The 1,141-nt window shown below is 46.3% G+C and overlaps 1 protein-coding gene across 1 annotated transcript in view; it reads left to right on the plus strand.

Annotated features, from left to right (window-relative positions):
- The window catches only part of APOBEC3H (apolipoprotein B mRNA editing enzyme, catalytic polypeptide-like 3H), a 13,133-nt gene extending 12,661 nt beyond the window's left edge, over positions 1-472 (plus strand). The window contains exons 4-5 of the mRNA XM_006890200.1: positions 15-113; positions 374-472. Coding sequence (XP_006890262.1) covers positions 15-113; positions 374-472 — 198 coding nt within the window. The remainder of the gene's footprint in view (positions 1-14; positions 114-373) is intronic.
- Positions 473-1,141: the final 669 nt, after the last annotated feature.

The following is a 1,141-nucleotide window of genomic DNA, read 5'->3' on the forward strand; positions in this document are numbered from 1 at the left end:
CTGTCGGTCCACAGAACACAGGACCCCTCTCTGTGCAGACGGAGCAGCTGTGGGCTGTGAGCCCCCTGCCCGGGCTGGCAGTGCGACCCCCTGAGGCAGTGCCCTCTGTGTTGGTAGCGATGTTGTTCTGTGCTGTTGAGCTGGAACGAACTCACAGCTGCCTCGAGCTGTATCCTGCTCTCCAGTGGGTTTTCAGAGGCAGGAAATTGCCCGGGAGAAGATCGCCCACCTTCCTCCAGCAGAGCAGGTGATGGATTCGAACTGCATGCATTCGGGTTTTCAGGGCAGCTTCTTACCCCTAGGCCAACAGACACATTTACTTTTTGTTTGTTTATTGGCTTTATATCCTGAGATCTTGCACATTAACTTGTAGTGGTTTTTTAAAGATGCCATCCCCACCATCTACACCATCCTCCCCATCCCCCCATCCTCCCCATCCCCACCATCCTCCCCATCCTCCCCATCCTCCTAATCGTTACTATGTTTGAACCCATTGGACAGTCACTAAGTCAATTTATCTCTTTGAAAGTGTTCTTTTTTTTTCCTGACTCTCTACCAAGAATAATGTCCTTCTCCAAGACCTGGTCTTATCTGGTCACTCTCACTCATTGCTGCCAAGTCAGAGCTGAACCATGAGAGAAAATTGCCCTTCACAGCGAGAAGATTCAAACCATCTGCAGCTCAACTCCTTCGCACTAAAGAGCTCTCACCTTTTCTATTATTACCTTTAAAGTGCGTGAAACAAAGTCTTGCAATTCTCCTTCTAAGTAATATTCTGCCAGTAATATTCTGCCTTTATTTATTCCAAGATAGATTTGTTCATTTTTTCTGACAGTCTAGTGTTCTTCATCAACATACTAACTCACATGTATCATATCAATTCTTTGTAGTTTGTACCATCAAGTCAGAATCAACTCACAGCAGACCCTTTGGCAGGTTTTCAAGGGCAGTAAATTGCACAGGAGGAGACTGGCCATTTTTCTCCCACAGAACAGCTGGTGAATGCTAGTCACCTGCCTTTGGGTTGGCAGCTTATCTCCTCACCACTAAACCACCAGAGTTCCCAATAAAAATGTCCTCTGTAGTCTTCCTTGTTTATTGCCAGACTGTTGTGTTTATGTGAGGCAACTGAAAATACTAC

This window comes from Elephantulus edwardii, unplaced genomic scaffold, assembly GCF_000299155.1.
Source record: "Elephantulus edwardii isolate Elephantulus edwardi_28Jun2011 unplaced genomic scaffold, EleEdw1.0 scaffold00086, whole genome shotgun sequence".
Taxonomy (NCBI): Eukaryota; Metazoa; Chordata; class Mammalia; order Macroscelidea; family Macroscelididae; genus Elephantulus; species Elephantulus edwardii.